At 48.6% G+C, this 22,871-nt stretch overlaps 1 protein-coding gene across 1 annotated transcript; it reads left to right on the top strand.

Moving 5' to 3' along the window:
* Positions 1–2,772: 2,772 nt before the first annotated feature.
* LOC142855413 (tubulin alpha-3 chain) lies at positions 2,773–20,668 on the top strand. The gene is made up of 8 exons (XM_075981909.1): positions 2,773–2,828; positions 7,017–7,127; positions 9,815–10,048; positions 11,611–12,823; positions 17,557–17,779; positions 18,015–18,163; positions 18,460–19,140; positions 20,302–20,668. The coding sequence occupies exons 5-8, from the start codon at positions 17,659–17,661 to the stop codon at positions 20,596–20,598; spliced, it is 1,248 nt and encodes a 415-aa protein (XP_075838024.1). The 5' UTR covers positions 2,773–2,828; positions 7,017–7,127; positions 9,815–10,048; positions 11,611–12,823; positions 17,557–17,658; the 3' UTR covers positions 20,599–20,668.
* Positions 20,669–22,871: the final 2,203 nt, after the last annotated feature.

The following is a 22,871-nucleotide window of genomic DNA, read 5'->3' as shown; positions in this document are numbered from 1 at the left end:
TGAAATCCAGCACTGATGTCCCTCAGCTCCTCACCCTGAGGTTTCCATCAAATGAATTCCAAAGGGGCATGCAGCAAGGTGTGTGAGCAGGCAGGGTTCATTACAGGGTAAAGGAGGCCGCCTCCCAAGGAGGAGAGGGGTCAAAGGCCACAGGGATTGCTGCAGAGGAAAACCCTCCAGAAGGGTAAGAATGGACAAGTGGTCACAGGGACCCTACAGAGCAGCCCTCTCGAGGGGTGGTGGTGGGCAGTGAAAGGGGACACAGTTGTGCCCGGCTACATCTGCAGGGAGGCTTCAGAGTACTTCTCTAGAACATGGTCCTCCTGAAGGGTGCCTTCCTGCCGGGGAGACTGGCAAGCCCATGGGATGAAAAGTTAAAGGAAGAGACTGCAATGTTTTCAGTCTTTTCCAGGAAGTGTCTGCTGGCTTCTCAGCAGCTCAGAATGTCATGACTCCACCCTGGGCCACAGATAGGACCCAGGTCCCGTTCTTGTGACTAGTAACCATGTAAAAGTGCAGATGAAAAGGATTTGGAGAGGATATGCCATTTTGGGTTGTTGGGGCCTTGGGTTCTGTGTGTGGTAGGCAGGCAGGAGTGAGCCTCTTCTAAGAACAGACAACAAGGCCAGGAATCTCCGGAAGGTCTGTGGTGAGACACTGCTGGGCTCCACGTCTTCTGCACTCTCCGAGGGTATCGCTATGACTTTATGCAAGCCTCGTCTCTGAAACATCTTTGAAAAATGCAAAGTCATCAACCTTCAGAAAGGGGATCAGGGTGAGAGTGTTTTCTCTTTGTTAGAGACAGGGTATCACTGTGTAGCCCAGGCTGGCCTGGAATTCACAGAAATCCTCCTCCTTCCGTCTCCTGGGTGCTGGAGTTTCAATCACACCCCACAAGGCCTGCCGTTACTGAGACTCTTTACTAGTAAGGATGGTGGCCACCCGCCTTCACACTACCCTGATGGGACAGAGGAGACGGGTGAGAATGTTCACACACACAGCTAAGACAACACGAGGAACAACTTCCTGGCAATGAGGAAGAGTTGAGCATGTGAGCACATGAAGTTAGTTCAGCATCTTGTCCCCGGAGTGAAATGACAGCCACAGGAGCCAATCAAATTCCTGAATACTCATGCAAAACCATAAATCTCTATGCAGCCTTTGTCAGACTCTCTGCAGGGCCTGCAGGACAACTTGCACAGTGGCTTCCAGTGCTGGAGATTCAGACAGGCAGATCCCTCAGCTCCCCGACCAGCCTACCCTAATCATCCCAATGTGAGAAGTGGGGGATGCAAGGGACTGACACATGAAACCATCTTTTGGCCTGCACACTCATACACACACATGTAACATGTGCCCCTGCCACTTACACAAAAGAACAGGATGGGGCAACAGACTTCTCTTTCTTATCTCTTGTATATTATGTATTTGAAGTACTGTGAAGTAAACCCAGGGACGTAGGGCATTCTGGGTAAATACTGGACCACTGGACTAAATATGCCACCCCAATATCCTTGCTTCTTTAAATTTATCCTTTGTCAATGTTTGGGTATCATTGAACATTTCATTTAATCTAAGAGATATCTAGATATCATATATATGATAAAAGAAAGAAGGATATTTAAAAACTTAAATGATTAACAGTAAATATTGTTGGCTACTATTTTTCTGATAGCATGTGTGTGTGTGTGTGTGTGTGTGTGTGTGTGTGTGTGTAAGAAAGAGAGGGGAGAGAGAGAGAAAGAGAGAGATTCAGCAGTTTGGGCAAAAATCAAAAAAGCAGACAAGGAAGGTGGCAGGAGACTGGAAAGAACCTCTAAAGGGCTGGGAAAGTGACTCAGTGGGTAAAGTGTTTGCCATGCAGCTATAGAACAGAATCTGGATCCCACAACCTATGTAAAAGCCAGGCCGGGATAGCTGCTGTCTACAGTGCCCATAATGGGTGCAGGGACAGGGGACCCCTGGGGTAAACTGGCTAGGTAGACTAGCTGGGATCGCAAGCTCCTAGTGAAGAAACTCAAAGTGAAGAGCAATCAAAGTGGACGCCTGACATCAACTTAGGGCCTCCACATGTACACACATGCACACGCAAACCAATAAAAAATCTAAGAGTAAAGATGTAGGGAACTCTACAAAGATGTTGATTATCTGGTATTTTGACCTTGTTCATTTTGCTAATACCACACACTAATTTATCTTCTTTTATTAAACCATCTCCTAACACTAAGGTACCTTTAGATGTAGAGCACAAAGCCCTCTTGGGTTAGAACCTGCTTTCCCATTTCTGACAGTCAGAAACACTGTTCACTGCTCACCATTCTGCTGTAAGAAACTCTAACACAGGCGCAAAGGCAGGCGTCAGTAGACCAAGAGTCACGCGCTGCCAGCGAAGGGGCACAGGTCACAGCGCCCTGTGGCACTCAGCCCTATCTCCAGGAAGCACCTGGACTCCACAGGCTGGCAAACATTGAGAGCAGGAAGTCAGAAACCAGCCTAATGCTGCCCAGTCTTCCAAAGTTTTTAATTTTCATCAAACACTAAATATCATTACTATTATTTATGTATAGTGGCATTTCAATTGTATTTTAATAAATAAAGACTGCCGGAAGATCTGAGAATAAAACAGCCCCACTGGTCAGCCTTACAGACCAGGTAGTGGTAACACACACCTTCAATCCTAGGAGCCACACTAGTTGCCATAGAAATTGGGCGGTGCCCACCTTTAATCCCAGCCCTAGAGAAGAATATAAGTCGGGGTGAGACAGCTCTCATGCACTCTCCTTCTGAGATTCCAGGAGGCAGGATCGCCATTTCAGACTGAGGCCAAGGTAAGAGCCAGCAGCTGGCTGTTTTGCTTTTCAAATCTTCAGGTTGAACCCCAATTTCTGACCCTGAGTTTTTATTAATCGTGCATTTATATGTTATAATTTTTGAGGCAGTTTTATGCAGCCCAAGTGGGCCTCTGAGTTGCTATGAAGCCAAAGGTAATCTTGTCTTCCTGATCCTGCCGCCTCCCCAGCGCTTGCATTAGAGGCATGAACCACGTCTTATGTGGTGTTAGGGGTTGGACCTAGGACTTCAAGCACGTTCTAGACAAGCATCCTATGAAGCGAGTACATCAGCATTTTTACAGGAATCCCAACATAACAATCTTTTATTTGAAATGCATTTTGAAAATGACAACCAATTCAAAAACTTGGTAAGAGTCCAGCATGGGTCTTCCCTGTGGAGAGCAGTCCACTTGGGACCAGCTTCAGCTTGGGAGTGGTCGTGTGAGACTCCGGGACGAGCATGTCTCTAAGGTCTCTTTCTGCTTAAACAGTCTTATGATTTTCATTAGGCTGTGGTGAGGTTTAAATCACAGTGGCACAAATCCAATTAAATCACAGCTACAAACGCAGAACAAAAACTCAAAGTCACTCGCACCTAGACAGAAACAGGTCCTAAGAGAAGCCGTTCATTATGGTCAGTAAAGGAGCTAGTAGTGACGAGCTGGGAAGAAGATCATTAAATCTAAACCAGGAAATGGGTACATTTGGCCCTGGTTCTAACTCTAACGAGACTGGGAAAACAGACTTTTGATATTGGCTGCCACTATCGACTGAAAGTTGCTTCCAATGTCTGAGATGGAAGATCACTTGGGTGCTGTCGACACTACAACCTGTATCCCAGAGAGAGAAGCACAAGTCCATAAGGGACCTCCCTGAGTCCTGTCCAACTGCTGGTCTCATGGCTTCCACTGTGATGTGAGCCACAACTGTGACTAGGCTGTCTTCAGGTATCGCAAAGATTCCTTGGGATCAAGCAAGGTAGTTCCAGAAAACACAAACTCACATAATATAATTCTTCACTGTGTGACCTTAGTGTGTTATTTATTTTTCATGTAAAAAACAGAAATTGTTGAGAGGATTAGTAAAAAAAATCATATGTGAAAAAGATGATGTAAAAAAGATACAGTAAAAGCTGATTAAGAATGTGAATGACCAATAAAGTGGCGTTTGTCTTGTTTCCCCCAAGAATATCCCACAGGCTAAGGAGACTGACAAGCCCAGTGTGAAGACCTGAGTTATATCCCCAGAACCTAGAAAATCAGGGCGTAGAGATGCATACTTGTTAGCCAGCTCCAAGGAAATGGAGCTGTTACCCCAGCTCGCCTGGCCCACTTAGTAAATTCCAGACCAGTGAAAGACGCTGAAAAAAGAAATGAGGAACGGCATCGGAAGTTGTGCTCTTGCTTCCACTTGTCTGTGTGGGCACATGAAAACACACAAACACACACACACACACACGCACACACACACGCACACGCACGCACGCACGAATATAAGAGGTCTGTACCACCATGGGCTGGAGTTAGACTTGGGATAGGAAATTACACGCAGCCAAAGCATCTGTTAGATGTGCTGCAGTCAGCCCCACAAATCCTGACTGATGCCACAATGCTATCAGACATGTGAGCACATTCCTCAGGAATTCAACACACCGAGAAATATGTTATCTTACAGTTTATGAAGCTTGGAATATCTCAGATCATCACAAATGCCCAATTAAAATGTGATGAGCCATTTTACTCGACCACATTGTGAGGTTGGAAATGCAAGCTAATCAATACAGCTGGGCAGCAAGGCCAGGACATGCTGCCCAAGCTCAGACTGTGCCAAGAATTTAGCTTGTGGAAATGGCATACTGTGTTTGTCAGAGTTGCTGACCCCATGAGACCTTTTTCATTGATGCCTCCATGAAACCAACAACCAGATACCAGACTTTCAAATAACTAAAATAAGAACATTTTTCTAGAAGACTATTAAGCTCAAGAAAAACCTTTTGGCTGGTACATCCTGGAACTTTGTTTGGGTGGGAGAGAATCCTGTCAAAATGAGCAGTCATTTAAAACCTATGCAGTAATGTTTCTGTTTAGAAATTATTTTATTTGGATATGAACCCTCCTACACAGAATAATGCTCTTTAATACAGACATCTGGGCTGGACAGTGGAGGTGCACACCTTTAATCCCAGCACTCAGGAGGCAGAGGCAAGCAGATCTCTGTGAGTTCAAGGCCAGCCTGGTCTACAGAGCTAGTGTCAGGACAGGCTCCAAAGCTACACAGAGAAACCCTGTCTTAAAAAACAAAACAAAACGAACAAGCAGAAAAAGACAGACATCTGGCTTGAAAGGTTGTTCAGTGAGTAAAGAACCAGCCTTGCAAGAATGAGGACATGAATTCAATCCAGAACCTACATTTAAAAAGCCAAGCGTGGTGGCACATGCTTATAACCCCAGCACTGAGAGGTAGAGACAGCTGGGTCCCGGGAGGGCACCGGCCGGCTGACCTAGACTGTCTATGTGCTGATTTTCTAGCCATTGAGACCATCTCAGAAATAAGGTGCCTGGCTCCAGCATCACAGGCATGCATGGCCTCCCCACTCCCCTCCCTCACTAATATACAAAAGGCCAGCATCTAACCTTCTGTCCATTTCCGCGGTCCTCCGATCTAGAAGATGGTGTGCAGATTCCTTGGGACAACAGCTGTGTTTTTTCTGGCAGTTCCAACACTTATAACATAGGTCTTGGCAGCTGAAAGACTGGCTTGCAAACTGCCATGAAGTTCTTTGCGAATTTATAATTTGTGTTTAGGGACTTTTCAAATAGGAAAAAGAAGTCACTTATGTTTTCGCAGGCAGTTCCAAACTCCAGACTGTGTCAAGGGTGATGGGCCTCTGCTTGTGAAAGGCCAAAGTGGAATTTCATAACTAGAAGAAGATGATGGAACTCTACCCAAGAAATAAACTATACGAGTTAAGATTTTTGTTATAATTCTGTAAGTTTACACCACAGGATACGGTACTTTCTTGCCCCTTGGAAGTACTGAACTTGATTTTCATAATAAGCATGTAAAGTCTAGAGAATTAGAAATCCAAACGGCTGCCATAAAAATACTCTTTATGTTTCCTCGCTTGCGAAGCCGCCTCTCAGATGAGTTCATCCCACAGCACAAGCGATAGGTCTGTCTATGCTGCCACAGGTAACCGTGACGGAAGCACCTCCTTTTCAGCAAGGACACGAAGGCTAGAAGGCCCCTGGCCACAAAGGAATTCATCACCCCACACACACAGGTCTAGAGTCTCCCATCAGTCACGCATTTGTGCCTTAAGTCACGGCCTGGGGTGTCGGCTGCATAATATCAAACCCAGGCAAGCACAGGCGCACTAAAACCATCGAAGCATTTGAAAGAGAGCAAACATGATACAATTTGCAGCAAGAACTTTTATATCCAAGGGCTGGAGATGCAGCGTAGAGGCAGGGCACCATCTAGCACGTGTCAGACCTGGATTCTAGTCTCAGCATTGCAAAACAGCTCGGAAGTCTCTATGAGAGCAAGTTTCCATACAGCAGTGAAGCAGTTAAACTAACAACAGCAAAGTTGACACCACAAGGAGCCGCAGGTTGGTCTGTAAGAGAAGCTGGTCACGAGGGTGCATTCTAAAGGAGCTGAAGAGACAGGAGCTGGAGATAAGCAGGAAGGGTCTAGTATACAATGCAAAACACCGGGGCAGGGATTGCTAACTCCATGACTCGGGCTTTCTCCATGTGCTTTGGTAATCAAACAACTGATTGGATGGATGGATGGATGGATGGATGGATGGATGGATGGATGGATGGACGGATGGACAACAAAGAGATATCAGAGATTGATGGCAACTAGGGCTTCTTGTGGGCTTGTGTATAAGACTGTTTTGAAAACTGGCCTTTCTTACAGAAACCCAGGGACATAGCCCACAAAGCATAGAGTACTGTGAGGATCTAAAGAGAGCAGCTCAGTGTCTCCCTACAACTGTCTGTCATCCCTGACAGAACAAAGCCACCCAGAGCATGTAACCAGATACTTCAGGGTGCAGCAAAACAGCTTTTTCAAAAAGCACAGACAGCCAGTGTAAACTCCAAGTTCTCTGATACGGTCTTATTGTGGGATCTGCTTGGCTCTATGGTGAGGTAGACAAAATGTTCCTTTCCACAGAACCTGAAGGTGGAAGACCCTGTGGCTGCTCCATCTCCTCCACTGTTCTACTAATTCTTGCAAGGATATAATACTTGGTTTAATAGCTCAGTAGTCACATGCCTTGCAGAGGTAAGTGTATTAAACAAGAGAAAGTGATCAACACTGTATTCTTGTGATAGACGACTTCTAATGTGAATTTGACTGAATTTATAATCATCTAGCTTATGTGGGATTCCCCTCTGTATGCTGTGAATATGTTTTATTACCATTGGTTAATAAAGAAGCTGCTTTGGCCTATGGTAGCCCAGAATAGAGCTAGGAGGGAAAACTAAACTGAATGCATGGAAAAAGAAGGCAGAGTCGGGCAGATGCCATGTAGCTGCCTAAGGAAAATGATGCCAGATCCTTACTGGTAGGCCATAGGCTGGTGGTGGTACATAGACTAATAGAAATGAGTTAATTTAATATGTAAGAGCTAGCTAGGAATATTCCTGAGCCATCAGCCAAACAGTGCTGTAATTAATATAGTTTTTGTGTGATTATTGTGGCTGAAAATAAATGCACAGACTCCATTTACAAACTAGGAGACAAACCATTAGGCATGCCTGTGAGGGCATCTCAGAGAGGTTTAGCTGATGAGGGAAGACACACCCTGAATACAGGCAACACCATCCCAAATGTTGACAGACTAAATGAAACCAGAAAGATGTCTCAGTGGGGAAAAGCACTGCCGCAGAGGCCTACTGACCTGAGTTCAATCTTGGATCTCATGGAAAATGAGGGGACCAACTCCACAGGGCTGTCCTCTGACCTACCCACGCCCTACGTACACATACTCATACTACAGCATGTCCACCCACCTATATCCATTGGATCTCTCTCTAACGCATGCACACACACACACACACACACACACACACATCCCAACACAGCCCCCATACACCCTACGTATACATACTCATACTACAGCATGTCCACCCACCTATATCCATTGGATCTCTCTCTAACGGCATGCACACACACACACACACATTACATACACACATCCCAACACGGCCCCATACACGCATATACACAATGCTAATTTTAAAAACAAGCTGGGCAGCAGCACTGACCCTAGCTGCAGACTCAGGGTAACCAGCTCCTCATGCACCCGCTGCTGTGACTTCCCTGCCACACTGGGCTGTATTCTCAAATTGAGAGGCAAAGTAAACAGTTTCTTCCTTCCCCAAAGCAAAGTCAAGCCACTAACACCATGGCCCAACATCCTCATGCCTAGTCCACAAGCCTTTTGTTTCATCTGATAAAAATACAAAGGCCTTGTCGACTTTTCCCCTCAAAGGCCTTTCATCTCAGAGCACGGTTTTAATTTCACCATTTTCTAAACAGAATCATTCTCAATTTATTTTTCTTAGCAAATAAGAAAACACTAATAAAGCAGCAATGCATTGACCATTATCTGCAAGAACTTGGAGATCTGTGGTAGACTAGCTAGCCCACTGAAGAGCCTAAGGGTCACAGCAATCCACGCCAGCCTACAAGCCTCTAACAGCTGGGAACTTCCCGATTCTCTAATTTTACTTTCACCGATTTTATTTCTCTGTGTACAGCGTGTGCACATACGTTACATACTGGACGAAAGCTGTCCGTCACTTAGAATAAGGAAGTCATGGTTCTATATGTGCAGCGGAGGCTGACTCCAAGCGTCTTCCAGGCCAGGCAGTAAGCAGCATCAGGAATCTGCAGAGTCCTCGGGGCTAACGTCCATGACAGTGGCCTTCACGGACAGACTGCCTGAACACATGCTCACACACCTCTACCTCCCGAGTGTCAGCACCTGGAACCATCCCTTTGTCTCCACGTGCACTGTGTGTGTTGTATGTGTGCGTGTATGTGCATGCGTGTGCGTGTGCTCCCATGAGTACACAGACTTCCTCGGCATGGGGACTGTCTCGTCACTGCTGGATCTCCAGGGCCCAGATCACAGACTAGGCCCTCAGCAAATATCGTCTGATGTAATAACTAACTGCTGAGAAGGAAGACAACAGATTTATGAGCCATGTCAGGAATTCAGGTTTCATCCCACAGCCAGAGGGAAGAATAGGATGGTTTCCCACAGGAGAATGGCAGGATCTGATGTCACACACAGCACACAGGTTCCCCAGAGAAAACTGACTGGGACAGAGGAGGACGAGGTTGATAAGCCCCAGGCAGGAAGTTACTCCCGTTTGTTGCCAGAGGTTTCTGTCCCACCCAGTCCCGCGTGGTCTCCTAAAGGCTATGGGCCAAAGGAGCTCCCGTAGCAGTGGTACTTAACGAGGTGTCTAAAAAGTAGAATCAAAGGTCTCAGTGATGATGTAAGGGAGGGAGGGAGGTGGGGAGAGGGCTCACTGGTAAAGTTCCTGCTCTGCAAACATAAGGACCTGAGTTAGATGCCCAGATCCCCCACCACATCCCCCACACATACAAAAGCCAGGCATGGTGGCAAGGACTCATAATCCTACTGTTGTGTAGACAGAGACAGGGAGATCCTGGGGCCGCCTGGCAAGCTACCCTAGCCTACTTGGTAAGCCAACAAGAGAGATTTGCCTCAAAAAAAAAAATAAGAAAAAAACCTGTGGGTGGCTCCTGACCTCTGACCTCCATGTGTCACACCGTGGTACTCTGCATCAGGACAAAGATCACACACACCAGAGAGCCTGCAGAACAGCTGCACAAGAATGCCCGACCGATGATCTGAAAATGAGCCAGACAAACTGGAAGTGGAACCTAAACTTGCCAGGGAGCTGCTATCTGAACAGACCTCTCCCTTGCAGCTTCAGGATGCTTGCTGTGCCAAACCTGCTCAGTGTCAGCTGCTGGTGGTGACACCTTCCTGGTGGCAGACTAGTCTTCAAGCTGAATCCTGAACTATAGCGACAGGGGCCAGGCCGACCACAATCTCTAAATTGCTCGGCAGCCTAAAGGGGAGAAAAATTCATTATGAAGCCATCTGTCCTGAGATCCTGTCCTGGTTTCTAAGCCAAAGAACTCAGAATCATTCCGAGAACGTAAGTAGCACACAGTGGGGGCAGGCTCTGCTGATGCCTGTCCTACATGCTAGTTTGCTGTGCAGCAGCCAAGCCCGCGGACAGCTGCAGGTGTATTACCCGTTGGTCCCCCAACTGTGCTTTCATCTCTACAGGACACAACTAGCTCACAACTCTGGGCACTGGACATTCCACCAGGAAAACATAGACCAGGCTTTGACTAATACATTCCCGTCTGAATTCTGTCTTCAGCCCTACATGAAGATATTTATGTACAATAAAATTAAAAGATAACAGTAGTGAAGAAATTAATGGTCAATTTCAATCTCAAATGTAATAGGGAAACTTTCCTGGAACCAAGTCTTCCCTCCCCTAATTTCTTCTGGTCTGTATCCCCAACCCCCATTCTTTCTCTGTGTTCTGTGGGACAGGGGTTCCTGTAGCCCAGACTAGGGTCACATTGTCAAGGACAACCTTCCGCTCCTGATCCTGTGCTGCGAATACAGGCCTGAACACCATGCCTCTTCTGTGCAGTGCTGTGGACAGAACCAGGGGTCCCATGTGTGACAAGCAAGCTCTCTATCAATTGAGACAGTTTAATTTAGCAAAGCTAAGCAAATCCTCCAAAGAGAGACTAGCTGGGGTAGGCTGTCCCCAGGGAGGGAGCGAGCCAATGCATCGTGTTGTGAATTCTAAAGAAAATTGTATGAATATTTATGATGTGGGTGGCATTCTGCTGGAGTAAGGTGACCTTATTTCCCTCCCAAATCACGCTGACTGGATCTCCATTTCAGGGGATTTCTTTACGTGATCCTCTAGAAAAGCCCACAGGGGGGGCACCAAAATCACAATGACACCAATCTTTTGGGAATGCAGCCCCCGCCATGATTGCATAGGTGTGGGAAAATGCCCTGGTACTGTAGTTTCTGATATAGTGGGAATGACCTGATTGCAGCTTCAGAGATGTCCAACCACAGAGGAACATTCTGATTTTCCATCAGGGGTCATAGCTACCACAGCAATTTTTCTGTTGTAGAATATTATTTTAAGATGTGTTACTTTTGTATATGCTGTGGAACATGTGTTTAATGACGTAAAGGTGTGTTACTTTTGTTTATGGCACATCTGCTTAAATCTGTGAGGCTGTGATTCTTTGCCTGTCTTAAAACACCTGATGGTCCAATGAAGTAACGAATAGCCAATAGCAAGGCAGGAGAAGGGATGGATGGGGCTGGCAGGCAGAGAGGATAAAGTAGAAGGAGAAATCTGAGAAGAGGGAACAAGCAAGAGAAAACAAGGAGAACACTAGGAGCCAGCTACCCAGGCGACTGTGGAGTAAAAGTAAGATACACAGAAATAAGACTTCTCCCCCATCTGTGGTGTTAGACCGTGAGGCAAAGGACCCGTGCTAGCCCATACTTAATAAGGGAAACCTTGCTTTCGCACTCGGAAGTGTGGCTCTGGGGTGGTTTTCTTGGGGGTTCCTGGACTCAGACACAACAGAGACATCTCTCACACACAGTCTCATTCTGAGATTCCTGGAGGCAGGACCGCATTTTCAGACTTGCTTTTCTGTCCTTCAGGTCGAACCCTGATTCTCTGAGTTTTTATTAATCATGCAAGTGTGGCGTGGCGATGCTGGTCAGACACTCAGGAGGCCAGAGGAGGAGCACCACTTGAGCCCAGAAGTTCCGGGATTTACAGAATCGCATACGTGAAAGAGTAATTGTATAGTGGGATAATTAACTCTCAAGAAATCTGCTTTAAGACTCTTGTTTGATCCTAGTTACATAGAAAGTTGTCAATGTATACACATGGGGATTAAAGACAAGCAGCAGACATGTCTCTCTCTAGCTTGTAAAGTTGATGGTTTCAACTTTATTTCCCACGCTTTCTACTCCAAATGTGCTAATCTCATAATCAGAAAAACAAACGTTTCTTAGAGACAGCCCTGGGGGCTAGGGTTGTAGCTGGTTTGGTAGATCGCTTTCCACTCGTGTCTGAAGCCGTGGGTTTGCTCCCCAGCACGCTATACACTGAGCTGCTGGTCCACACTGCAGTGCCAGCACTCAGGGGGTGGAGACAGGAGGACTGAAAGTTCAGGTCCACTCTTGGTTACCGAGGTGTCAAGCAGGGTGGGACACATCACATTATCCCTCAAAAGTCACAACATGCTACAGCCTACACTTCAATGATGTGCAGCTAGATATCCCGAGAAAGGAAGGCATATCCACTAAGCTGTGTTTCCCCCAAAATGCGCGCACGCACAGTGCATGTCTGCAGGCCCAGCTCTGAGGGGGGCTGACCGGCAGGACTGCAAAGACTCGGAGGTCAGCCGGAGCTGCACACCCCACCCTTCCAACCCCATCTCGCACGGAAATAAGGTGAGAACGGGCGGCTGTTCCCAGACTCCCAAGCCGGCGCTGGGTTCCATGGCAGCGCCCCACGGGAGCCCAGACACTCACGTCTCCTGAAGAATCACCATCTGCAGGTCTCCCCAGCATGGCCAAGTAGTGTTTCCGCTCCAGGTGAGACGAGGCAAGGTGAGGCATGGCAAGGCCTGCAGGCCCGCCGGGGTGCACAGCCGCAGGGCCCTCCCTCAGTCACGCATGCGCAGACTCGCGAAGCCCGAGCACCCCACTTGTCCTGCGCAGACTCGCGAAGCCCGAGCACCCCACTTGTCCTGCGCAGACCGCCAGTCTCCAACGGAGCCTCAGCCACTCCAGAGGCTTCCCGCCAAAGCCACGTCCAATCAGCAAGTGCCAGCGCACCAATTCTAGCCACATCCAATCATAGGTGAGATATGAGACCTAAGCCTGCCCCAAAGCGCTCTGGACCAATGAGCATCCAGGGCGAGCTCGTTAATTACCCAAGCTTCGTGCTCAAACCGTTAGGCGCTAGAGAGAGGCGGTTGAGGATCCGTGCTGAGGGACTACTGAGGTGCTCGGCTAGGAGTCCAACATGGTGAGAGCATCCCTAGACTGGGGTGGGCCTGCTGGAGAGACACCGCCATCTCCTCCTCAGAGTGGGGGGCTCAGCAGGGGCCCACAGGCCAGGGAGGGTGAGCCAGGGCGGGGTTGGGGGGTGAGCCAAGGCCTCGGGGATGGTGAGCGAGGAGCTGGGGAGGGGGGGTGAGCCAAGGCCCCGGGGATGGTGAGCGAGGAGCTGGGGAGGGGGGTGAGCCAAGGCCCCGGGGATGGTGAGCGAGGAGCTGGGGAGGGGGGTGAGCCAAGGCCCCGGGGATGGTGAGCGAGGAGCTGGGGAGGGGGGTGAGCCAGGGCGAGGTTGGGGGGTGAGCCAAGGCCCCCGGGATGGTGAGCGAGGAGCTGGGGAGGGGGAGTGAGCCAGGGCGGGGTTGGGGGGGTGAGCCAAGGCCTCGGGGATGGTGAGCGAGGAACTGGGGAGGGGGGGTGAGCCAAGGCCCGGGGGATGGTGAGCGAGGAACTGGGGAGGGGGGGTGAGCCAAGGCCCCGGGGATGGTGAGCGAGGAGCTGGGGAGGGGGGGTGAGCCAGGGCGGGGTTGGGGGGGTGAGCCAAGGCCCCGGGGATGGTGAGCGAGGAGCTGGGGAGGGGGGGTGAGTCAGGGCGGGGTTAGGGGGTGAGCCAAGTCCTCGGGGATGGTGAGCGAGGAACTGGGGAGGGGGGGTGAGCCAAGGCCCGGGGGATGGTGAGCGAGGAACTGGGGAGGGGGGTTGAGCCAAGGCCCCGGGATGGTGAACGAGGAGCTGGGGGGTGAGCCAAGTCCCCAGGGATGGTGAGCGAGGAGCTGGGGTGGTGAGCCAGGGCCCGGGAGGGTGAGCTAGGGCTTGGGGAGGATGAACAAGGACCTGAGGGGGGTGAGCCAAGGCCCGGATGGTAAGCCAGGGCCCAGGAGGGTGAGCGAGGACCTGGCGGGGGGGTCGAGCGAGGATGGGAAAGGGGTGAGCCAGGGCCGGGGAGAGTGAGCGAGGACCTGGGGTGGGGGCGAGGACCTGGGGGGGGGAGCCAGGGCCAGGGAGGGGAAGTGAGGAACCGGGGTGGGAGCGAGGACCTGGGGGGGGAGCCAGGGTCGAGGAGGGTGAGCCAGGGTCGAGGAGGGTGAGCCAGGGCCGGCCAGGGTGAGGGGGAGTGAGCGAGGGCTTCGGGGTCCAGAGGTTGCAGCAACCTCCCTCTCCAGGGTCCTTGTTGAGCTCAGGTTCTCGTGAGAACGGGATTCCCCTTGGGGTGCAGCCCCCACCTAGAGTCCCAGCTCTGCAGATACTGACCAAAGAGGCTGGGCAAGAGTTCGAGGCCAGCCTCAGTCACAGAATTCCAGGCTTCAGAAAATACAGAAAGGAGGGTGGCAGAAAGGTTTTGGAGAGAGAGCATTTGTCTCGTGTTTTCCGGTTGCCAGTGCCCTTGAGTGAGGGAACAAGCCATGGCGTTGGTTCCAAAAGATTCTAGAAGCTACCAAGCTTTCTGGTCTAATGCTCACCATGGGAAAAGTAAAAGTTGCCGACCCCAAAGAGCCTTTGTTTGGAATTTTAAGACCACCTACAGGTGTAGGGAATCAGTTTGCCCCCTGCTCCACTCAGCTTCCTAGAGAACATTTGTGTGTTTGGTGCCAGCTGCAGGTGGTCATGGTATGGGGTTTGTAAGCGGTACTGTGTGTTCCCACCAGAAAGTAGAGCTGAGCATGTGGCATGCGGTAATCCCAAACACAACGGAGGCTGAGGCAGGAAAATTAGACGTTCCAGAGTAGGCGGAGTTAGTGAATTTGAGGCCAACATAGGCTGTAAGACCTTACAAGAGGGAAAAGTAAAATAGACTCTTTAAGATTTGTTTTCAGTTGTGTATGTGTTTAAGAGTACAGTTTCCCAGAGAAGCCGGAAGAGGGCACTGAACAGGCAGGAGCTGGATGGAGTCAGGTGGTGGTGAATTCCCTCTGCAAGGACCTCTCTTCGTCTCCCCAGCCCGAAGAAGGGAACCTTTTCCAATACTTGCATTCATTTAAAAGTAACACTTGCTAACAAGTGCCAGATAAGAGCTAAGTCTAGATGGGCTTGTGTCCCGGTCTCCTAATCCTTGCCAGCCTCAGTCTCCTGATTGAGCTGGTAACTGTCGTGTGCCACCACACCTGGCTTAATCATTTTTCATTAAATTGCTGAGAGGACATTTCAGTCCTCTTAGCCCTATCTGCGTGGAACTTGGCAGCATGTTCTATCTGGTTTGCTTTCTGTTGCTGCGCTAGCACGCTGACCAAAGAAGCTTGTGTGATGAAAGTTTGTCTTTCAGCAGGGACATCTAGGCAAGTGCTGAAGGAGACCATGCAGGAATACTGCTTACTGGCTGGCTCTGCCTGCTTTCTTACACAGCCCAGGCCTATCTGACTAAGGATGGCCCTGCATACGGAGGTCGAGCCCTCCTGTGTGAATCATTAATAAGAAACTGCCCCACAGATGGTGCCTCTTCCCACGTGACTCTAGTTGGTGTCGAGCTGACAGAAATAACCAACACAATGTTTTTGTATATGCCTTAATTTTTCAAAATTAACCTTTGAAAACTTGCACAGCTTCCCTATAAATTATATAGAATCTTTGTATATTTGCTTCAAAAAATATGTCTTGTTTTCATTGAAGAAGTTTTTGCAGTTTTTTCCTGGTGGTGGGGGGGGGGGGTTCTGTTTATTTTTGAGGCATAAAAGCCTTGCTGGGGTTTTATAAGTAGTAGATAAGGGACTGTATTTGCTTCATTTTTGCATTACATTTACTTATGTGCATGAATGTGCACATGGCTGCAGTGGAGCTCAGAAGACTGCAGAAGGGGGTTGGTAGTCAGTGCCTTTCATCACTGAGCCATACGCCAACCCTGTATTTTCTTTTATTAAGAAACTTGGTGGCTAGGCATAGTGACATATACCTTTAATCCCAGCACTTGGGAGGTGGAGGAAAGTATCTTTGTGCGTTCTAGTCAACAACCAGAGCAACACAGTGAGACCCTGTCTCAAAACAAAAAAGAAAGAAAATTGACAGGAAAATAGATAGCAAAGTTTGGGCCTTTCCGACTTGTGGTGCAGCACAGAGCAGCCAATTGTAAGCTCAGTGGGGGATCCATGACGCCTATCTAAGGTGTAGAAATACTTTGTCAAATAAGAATACTTTCCTATTTTGTGAACATCCACTAACACCTATTGTTTGCTCTGTGGGATAAAACCATCGCTGTTTTGTTTTTTAAAGTTGATCAGAAGCATATGTAACTGCTGATGGGCTAATTCAACTGTCTGCGCTGGAAAGATAGCACACCAGAAGGTGCATGCCAGCAGTTTATAACTGTAGCCGCGCATGAGTGCATCCAGCACGAGATGCATGCACTTTGTATGACATGCAATACAGTGTTATCCTTCAGAACCCATGATTTATAAAGAAAAAGGTCATTTTCTAAATAAGTTCATAGCCACATTAATAGCTATCCTGGGTCATGTTTGGTCCATGGGCCACAGATAGCATACCTCTGTAGAATGTGTGATGTGACATCCTGAAAACTTCATTTGATCTCTACATATATGTGGGGGTGACTTGTTTAAAACTGGACAGGTGGCTACTGGGTGTAGTTAGGTCCTGGCATGAAAGCACTCCTTTCAAAATGATGACTTGGGTAAAATCCAAAAAGGTTAAATCAAAAATCAAAAGAGGGTTAAAGAAGCCATAGCTGGATATGGTGGCACAGGCCTATAATCCTAGCACTATGTATACGGAGTCCAGCCTGGGTTATGACGAATCCCTGCCTTAAATTTCTGAATAAAGAGATTCAGGATAGACTAGCATCTCAATACTTCACTGTCTGGGAATGTTATATTCCAGGAAGTAAAGTGATTAAACAAAATGGTATCTTTATGAAGAATATTAACTCAGATGCGTTCCTGAGTCAGCTTCCTGGCCCAGAATGGATGGAGAGTGATAAACGGGTGGCCTAGATGGGCAGAAGGAAGACACATGACTGCCGGGCGTGGACTGGGTGACCTGGGACCTACTCCTCTCACTGGAGTATCTCTTCTCCTTTAGTTGACCACAACTAAAACTCGATACTCTTCAGAGAATTACTTCAACTCTCCCTCATGAGCCCTTAAACTTGAAAGCGTTTGGAGAGTAGCAGACACTCTGGGGCGAACTGCTACTTCACAGAAGGGCTAGCTTGGTGTGTGGGCTTACTGCCATAATCCTAGCACTTGAGGGGCTGAGGCAAGAGGATTGCCACTGGTTTGAGGCCAGCCAGGGTCAGTAAAACTATATCCAAATAGGGCACGTTTAGAGCACCCCAAGCTGTTTGATCTCTGTGTGTGTGTTTGTCTTGGGATAGGGCTGGTCTTGAACCTAATCTTTCTTCTCAGTGCTGGGATTATTATGGCCTGTGCAACCACACTTGGTAGAGTCAGTTTTTGCTAGAGATAAAGGCATGCCTGAGCGTTGCTGTAAATAAAGTGTGGAAAAGACACTGTGGCGCTACACAAAATTATGTTGGTATGTCATACAGCTTCAAGTGAATGAACGTCGTGTTTCTGTTCTGGATTCCAGCGTGAGTGTATCTCTATCCACGTGGGGCAGGCAGGTGTCCAAATTGGCAATGCCTGCTGGGAACTGTACTGCCTTGAACATGGTATTCAACCTGATGGTCAGATGCCAAGTGACAAAACCATCGGTGGCGGGGACGACTCCTTCAACACATTCTTCAGTGAAACCGGAGCTGGCAAGCATGTGCCCAGAGCAGTGTTTGTGGACCTGGAGCCCACTGTGGTCGGTAGGTGCCTGGGTCAGGGTGGCAGCTTTCCTGGGAGAGCGGGAGTGTCTCAGGAAAACCTGCTGACATCTCTGCAGAGTGTACAGCTGTACAGATGTGTGCTTGTGACTTTGTTGGGGGAGAAACTGAATATAACTACGTATAACCACAAACTAGGAGTCACTGTTGACATATAAGCACAGTAGAATTGCATGGCCCTTGCCTAAAAGACTCATGGCCCATATGGTCTCTCTAGATGAAGTGCGTACCGGTACCTACAGACAACTCTTCCACCCAGAGCAGCTGATCACTGGGAAGGAAGATGCAGCCAATAATTATGCCAGAGGTCATTATACCATTGGCAAGGAGATTGTTGACCTGGTCCTGGACCGAATTCGAAAACTGGTAAGAGGGTTGCAGAGGAGGCTTCATATGGTGCTTGTCCTGGTCCAGAGAGTTGCTCTTGATGGTGGTGGGGGTATGGTCATTTTGGCAAAAGGGTTAGAATCAAAAATTTCATGAGTTTACCAAAATACTTTACCACAGAGCCTGTGCTTTGATGCATCCATGGGTCTTCATTGTGGTGTTCAAACTGCAGTGTGTGGTGTAGACAGTGGGTTTGTGTCAGTTTGCAGACTGGAACTCATGAGGCTGGGGCGTGGCTCTGTAGGCACTGGCTTACGTACTCTGGCTTCCCACAGGCAGATCTGTGCACAGGACTGCAGGGCTTCCTCATCTTCCACAGCTTTGGAGGGGGCACAGGATCCGGGTTCGCATCTCTGCTCATGGAACGGCTTTCAGTGGACTATGGCAAGAAGTCCAAACTGGAATTCGCCATTTACCCAGCCCCCCAGGTTTCCACAGCCGTGGTGGAGCCCTACAACTCCATCCTGACCACACACACGACACTGGAGCATTCTGACTGTGCCTTCATGGTGGATAACGAAGCCATCTACGACATCTGTCGGCGCAACCTGGATATTGAACGCCCCACATACACCAACCTGAACCGTCTGATCGGGCAGATCGTCTCCTCCATCACAGCCTCCCTGAGGTTTGACGGGGCTCTGAATGTGGATCTAACGGAATTCCAGACCAACCTGGTGCCATACCCTCGCATCCACTTCCCGCTGGCCACCTACGCCCCCGTCATCTCAGCTGAGAAGGCGTACCATGAGCAGCTGTCCGTGGCAGAGATCACCAATGCTTGTTTCGAGCCAGCCAATCAGATGGTCAAGTGTGACCCTCGCCACGGCAAATACATGGCCTGCTGCATGTTGTACAGGGGGGATGTGGTCCCAAAAGATGTTAACGCGGCTATTGCTACCATCAAGACCAAGCGCACCATCCAATTTGTGGATTGGTGCCCAACTGGCTTTAAGGTAGGACTGGGTACTGTGACCAACTTATCTGCTAGTTCCTGCTTCAGGGCCATCCAAAGCTTTGGGCAAGAATTCCCCTTTCCACGTCAGGCTCCAAAGAAAGCATGTATTGTAATTAACTTCTAAGTGACTTTATTTTTCCAAATAATGCTGAGTATCCTTTCTTAAAACCATCAATTACCAAACCTGTAGTAGACTAATGAATTTTTCTTTGTTGGTGAAACATGGAGAAGCAAGGACATCGGGGAGGGAGTGTCTCACAGGTTTCCTCCCAGCTGAACCTGTCCCCACAGGGGGACAGTATGAGTCAGGCTGGCCGTCCCTACAGAAAGAGTCTGCCAACACCAGTCGGCATCACTGGTTTACCACACAGTCCTTTTACTTGGACTACACTAGTGTCCATGTTTAAAAATTAGATTTTAGTTTGGCATTGATGTTGGCACATGCCTGTGATCCCAACACTAGAGAGTTCAAGGTATTCCTTGACCCCATAGTGAGTTTGAAGCCAGTCTGGGCTTTGGAAATAATTTTTATAGCCTTTAATTAAAAAAAATATTAAAACTATGAAAAGCTGAAACTCTACTTTCGTGGTGAATAACAAAGCTTTCTGTACTGATAAAACGGAGCAGTCTTTGCATATTCAAAGCATAGTCTGCCTCCTATGTGGGTGATGCTGGTTGACAGCCCAGCAGAGAGAAGCAAAGGACCCCTGTTCATCTTAAAGTGGGCGTGTCCTTGATCAGAGGAAGACGTCTTATGTCTCTGTCCTTGCCTGTTCCCATCTCCAGTCTGACTGTTCCTATCTGCTGCTAACAATTACCTGTTCATCAGGGTATGAAAAGGGTTTATCACCCCTCAGCTACGATTTCTTGCTAGGGTTCACTGCTACATGGGAGTTTCCCACACATTCGTACCAAGAGTTCCTCTTCCTTTAACTAAGCATACAGTATACCATGGGTAGGGTTCTCGTTCTTTGCCTTTGTTGTTCCAGTCCGGCCATTAGTGGTTTAAGTAAGTCCTTCAAAATCATATGTGTTGCCTTGTATAGGTGATTATTCCCCCAAAAGTATGGTGTATTTGCAGCTTAACCTGGGCCCACAGCTAGTGAACTTAGCATTTCTGAGGCTATTATAAACTCGACTGTATGTTCTTCTCTGGCAGGTGGGTATCAACTACCAGCCCCCCACCGTGGTGCCTGGGGGAGACCTGGCCAAGGTGCAGAGGGCCGTGTGCATGCTGAGCAACACCACTGCCATCGCCGAGGCCTGGGCCCGCCTGGACCACAAGTTTGACCTCATGTACGCCAAGCGGGCCTTCGTGCATTGGTATGTGGGAGAAGGCATGGAAGAAGGGGAGTTCTCAGAGGCCCGGGAGGACCTGGCAGCGCTGGAGAAGGATTATGAAGAGGTGGGCGTGGATTCCGTGGAGGCAGAGGCAGAAGAAGGGGAGGAATACTGAGTGTATGGGTCTGACTTCCCCACCATTGAAACTAAAGGGCTTATTTACTCATTAAACTTTCTGTATCGAGGCATTGCCTTCCTGTGTGCTATACTTCCTAACAAAATTCCTTTCTAGATACCTGCCTTTCCTGCATAAATTTCTCTAGGGAAAACATCAGTTTTTCCCTAAGAAATGATAAGCCTGCCTGTGTCCAGTTTTAAGTCCTAACTAAGGACATTAGGATAATGTGTTTAATATTGAAGTGCTGCTGGACTAGCACAGAAACGGACCCTGTCTTGGTTTGCTGGGGACAGCGTCCTCCTGGGCCCCTCCCTGGCATGTGTCCTGGGACTGCAGAGCTCAGTGCCTGATGCTTCATTTCCACTTAGCCGTTTGCTCCCTCCCACCCCCGCCTGGTGTCACACGGCTGTTGGAGGTTATCCAGAACCACCCACCGTCACATGGCCCTGTTGTTCTGAGGTCACCTTTGGCCAAGCCCTTGTTCCTGGTATGGAATTAAGTGTTGAATACTGGTCTTGGCAGGTTCTCCTATGCAATAGCCAAGCATTTTCTTGGTGATCTTTTTCCCGTCAAGGGCTGCTCAGTCATATGTCAGCACAGAAGGTTCTTGTGTTGCACCGTATAGATCCACATGCAGTCGCTCCTTCCTGGTCGGTCCAGAGATACTTAGATGTGCACATGAGCCACATGTGGATGTGTAAATCTTCCAGAACGATTGGTCAAAACAAAGCTGCTGTGAGGGTCCAGAGAGTTGAGTACAGCAGAAAATCTGATGTATCCAGGCTTGGTCTACTCTCTCTTCACCTGCTAACTGGTGCTGAGCAAACCAGTTCTCTTTCTCTGGACCTCAGCCTCCTGTGAAAGGACTGCAGGGGGCCCACCCTTCCTGCTTGAGCAGCACGGGTTTGTGCTTCTGCAGACTTCCCAAGGTGTGGCCTGTGCTTAACCAGCTGTCAGAGGCCAGGGCTCTTGAGGCCTGGCTTCCAGGCACATCTACTTCTCGTGATTTTAAGTACTGCTTCAGTAGTGGGCACTCAAACCAGCAGCACTGCCCTGATATGGATGTCCTGGAGCACCCAGAGTGGGCTCAGGCTGCCATAGAGCCATGGGCGCTGATTCTGCTTCCCAGTTGAGAAGCAGGATGGAAGTGCCTTTATACACTGAGCCATCTAGCCTGTTTTTAGGTTTCCTACTCTCGGCTGGCCTTAACCTCATGACCCTGCTGCTTCTATATGCTGGGATTACGGGTATGAACCACACATTCCATCTAAACCTGACGCTTGTGATAAGCCAAGCTTTGTGGTTTATCCTTCCTTACACCATGGATAATCTAGCTTTTCCACCCCCTTCCAAGTCCCAGTCCTCATTCCTCAGACTGCTCAGAATTGCGCGTGTGTGTGAATGTGCACACTTGGATGGCATACAAGTGTGTCGGGGCACACACAGAGACAGAATACTGTTTTCCACCTCTGGTTTTGTTGCTCTTGGTGAAGGCCCAGCTCTGACCACCTCTGCTCACTCAGGCATTCTACCTCCTGGGTAAGCAGCTGCACTTTGAAGGTGTTACCAGAATGAGTGGACATTTCCTCCCTTCAGCAGGAGAGCTCTCTAATTAGCTGCACTAAGTGGATTCCCACTGTCCACTCCCCTTCCCCTAGCCCACAGCACCTAATACAGGAGCCATGCTTGCTGAGCTGAGACAATGGGGCTACCCTAGCCTTGTGATCCAGGGTGTGCTGCTCTGACTTTGTGGAGCGCGGCCCTGCCCTGTTCCTTTCCCTCCGTGTTTTTTACCTTAAATATCTATTTTAATTGACTATCCTCAACATGTTTCCTGAGCTTTAAATAGAAGTGATAATTTTAATGACTAAAAATACCACAGGGCTAATAATGAGATTTAGGTGAGAAAATAGACAGGGATGAGTATGGAGAGATGGCTTACAGCAGGGTTTCTGTGGTGTGTGCTATGTGTGGTCCCTTTCGTATCCAGTGTCACACACACACCTCACACAAAGGCAATTACATCCCAAATCATAAATTTTTGAATAGTTAGCTCTGGAAAAAATCATGGCAATGGAGTTCAAAAACAAATAAATAATAATGGTTTATAATCAGGCAACCACTATCTAAGGAAGTGTAAGAAGCTATAAGAACAAAAATGGGCCCAGCATAAAGGGAGTCACACATGTGTGTCCTGGTGGCCGGTTCATTGTTCTAGAATGTGGTAAACTGGGTGTGCCCGTATTGGTGGGGGGGGGGGCAAATAGAAA

Source organism: Microtus pennsylvanicus, chromosome 8 (genome assembly GCF_037038515.1).
Source record: "Microtus pennsylvanicus isolate mMicPen1 chromosome 8, mMicPen1.hap1, whole genome shotgun sequence".
In the NCBI taxonomy this organism is placed as follows: Eukaryota; Metazoa; Chordata; class Mammalia; order Rodentia; family Cricetidae; genus Microtus; species Microtus pennsylvanicus.
Note: the sequence above shows the minus strand (reverse complement) of the source record. Positions and strands in the feature narration are given on the sequence as shown.